General features: G+C 39.3%; 1 protein-coding gene across 1 annotated transcript in view; it reads left to right on the top strand.

The window, feature by feature from the left end:
• Nucleotides 1–206: 206 nt before the first annotated feature.
• The window catches only part of ADGRL4 (adhesion G protein-coupled receptor L4), a 101132-nt gene continuing 98989 nt past the window's right edge, over nucleotides 207–2349 (top strand). Inside the window, exons 1-2 of the mRNA XM_039838670.1 lie at nucleotides 207–420; nucleotides 1741–1890. Coding sequence (XP_039694604.1) covers nucleotides 399–420; nucleotides 1741–1890 — 172 coding nt within the window. The 5' untranslated portion in view covers nucleotides 207–398. The remainder of the gene's footprint in view (nucleotides 421–1740; nucleotides 1891–2349) is intronic.

Genomic DNA, 2349 nt, shown 5'->3' with positions numbered 1-2349 from the left:
ACCCCTAAGACTATGGATGCCCTCTCAGGAGGGACACTGCAAGGGTCTCTGAAGCGCTTTGGCTACTGAACACAGGCCTTAAGGATGGCACTGTGGTCACTGCACCTGGAACCAAAATGATCCCGCAAAGGGTCTGCAAAGTGCTCGAAGTTGGTAGCCAAGAGGCAGGGAATGAAGTCAGGGTGTTGTGGGGGTAGGGGCGGGGGGCCGGACGTGGCCAGCTGACTCAGGGCTCGTCACATACTATCACACAAAAGAGGCCGGAAAGTGTCCGGAGGAAGCCAGCGCGTCACCGGGGACGGAGCCGGGACCCTGCCGCGCCCGCTCAGCCGCGTCCCGTTTACACGGCCACACACCCAGTCGCGCTCCCGCCACCGCTACCACCGCGGCCGCCGCCAATGAAACTCCTCCCGCTCCTAGGTGAGTGCCCAGTGCCCCTAGCCACCGAGGTTGCCTATCACTTGTAGAGAATAGGATTTTTCCAAGGTGGAACTCACGTGCCAAGTGCATATGGCCAAGTCTCCAAGGAGAATTGACGCAGAACTTCTCAGGATGTTTTTCTCTTTGGCCTTTCAACTCTGGAGTTTCATATTCAGGGCCCAGGGACAAAGTCGCCTTTTTTTTCCTGCTGACAAAGTCCCCCAAATTACCAGTCTAGACTTTGACCTTCCTTCTGAACCTCTCCCCACACCTCTAAGAAATTTGGGGAATCCAAATCATTAACACTTGTGGGAAGTTTCCTGGCTTCTTAAGGGGACTGCCAGTAGAGACCTTGGGTTCATTTAAATACATTTTGTTGATGCTGTAAAGAAAGATAATAAATTACATCTTTGAAGGCGAATTAATTATGGTTTATATAGTATATTCTGCCCTATGTGAGGCTGGAATTTAGAATCACATGTTTAAGAATTTCTTTTTACCAATAAGTACAATTTTTCTCAGATGACAAAATATTTAGACAATAACTTGCGTGATTCATAATTGTTCATCTCCAAGTGGGCTTGTCTTGAGAAAACCTTAGACAACAATAAAAAAGGAATATCCTATACTTTTCTTTATTTTTTCTTGTCCACAAAATACCATTTTTCAACTTTGTTTTCAATAACTCTGAAATAAATCTTGTTCTCTCATATGCTGTATTTTGTTGACCATGTATGTGCAGTGTTTCTGGAAGATCAATCTTTAACTGGTATGTTGAGTTTTATTTTCATTTTCTCTAATGGGAGAAAATGTAAAAGAATTTTTTTAAAAAAAGATTTTTGTAAGATCATTAGAACACAGAAAAAATAATAATTGGATTTCTCCTCCTGCATGTTATGATATGTTGCTCTTCATCTTGAAGTAACACAGATTTGAATTTAAAAAGATCCTAATACTCAGTTTGCTGGGATTTCAGCACAGAATCATTGCCAGTGGAGAAAATTTTGAAAACTATCTCCCCTCAGGATAAAGAGTGCTATTATGGTCCAACAATCTAGGAACGCTGTTTTCTTTTTGAAACTTGTTTATTATATTCTAGCTTTGTTGAGATTTACTTGATAAACATTGAGGTTGAAGAAATGCCTAAATCTTTGCGTTTACTTGCTCTTTTGCTGTTATTTAGCTAAATGCTCCTTTGGGAAATTCTTATAATCTAAACCCAAAGAAAGAAGACCTATTTGTATTTATTGTAGTCTAACTCAACAAGGGGGAGACTTTTCTTTTTCTTTCTGAAAAGGTATATTTATCTATTTTCTTTAGTGGGTTTTTCCACTTTGCTGAATTGTTTCTACACTCAAAATTGCACCAAGACACCTTGTCTTCCAAATGCAAAATGTGAAATACGGAATGGAGTTGAAGCCTGTTATTGCAACATGGGATTTTCGGGAAATGGTGTCACAATTTGTGAAGGTAAACAATATTTATTACTTCTGTTGAATTTTACTTGAAGATTAAATTTTGATGTGATTGCTTTTATCTTGGCCAAAAATTAAGTTGTTTTCCATTAAATTGTTTGATTTCATGCTATGGATAAAAATAAAAAGCTTAATTAACTAAACAATAAGTTTGAATTTCCAATGTCACATTTTTACTTGATTGTATATTTTTGATGACTCCATACATATCTTATTTTTGGTGTGAATATTAAAGATTGCCCTTGAACTTAACTTGGACAACTAAGTCGCATAGAGCAGAGTTAATACCTTTGAGAACAAAAGAACAGAAAGTTCATGAAGTCCAGGCTTATGCTGGTATATGTTGTGGTCAGATACCTTTTTTAGTATATAATTACCTAAATTTGAGGTTAATGTTAAGAGATTTGAAGTTTTCTCCTGCATACCCTGGGTGTAGGAAAGGGGGCGGGGGGGA

The sequence above is a fragment of the Pteropus medius genome, unplaced genomic scaffold (assembly GCF_902729225.1).
Source record: "Pteropus medius unplaced genomic scaffold, Ma_sr-lr_union100, whole genome shotgun sequence".
NCBI classification, from domain to species: Eukaryota; Metazoa; Chordata; class Mammalia; order Chiroptera; family Pteropodidae; genus Pteropus; species Pteropus medius.
The sequence above is the reverse complement of the archived record's forward strand: the minus strand, read 5'-3'. Positions and strand labels throughout refer to the sequence as shown.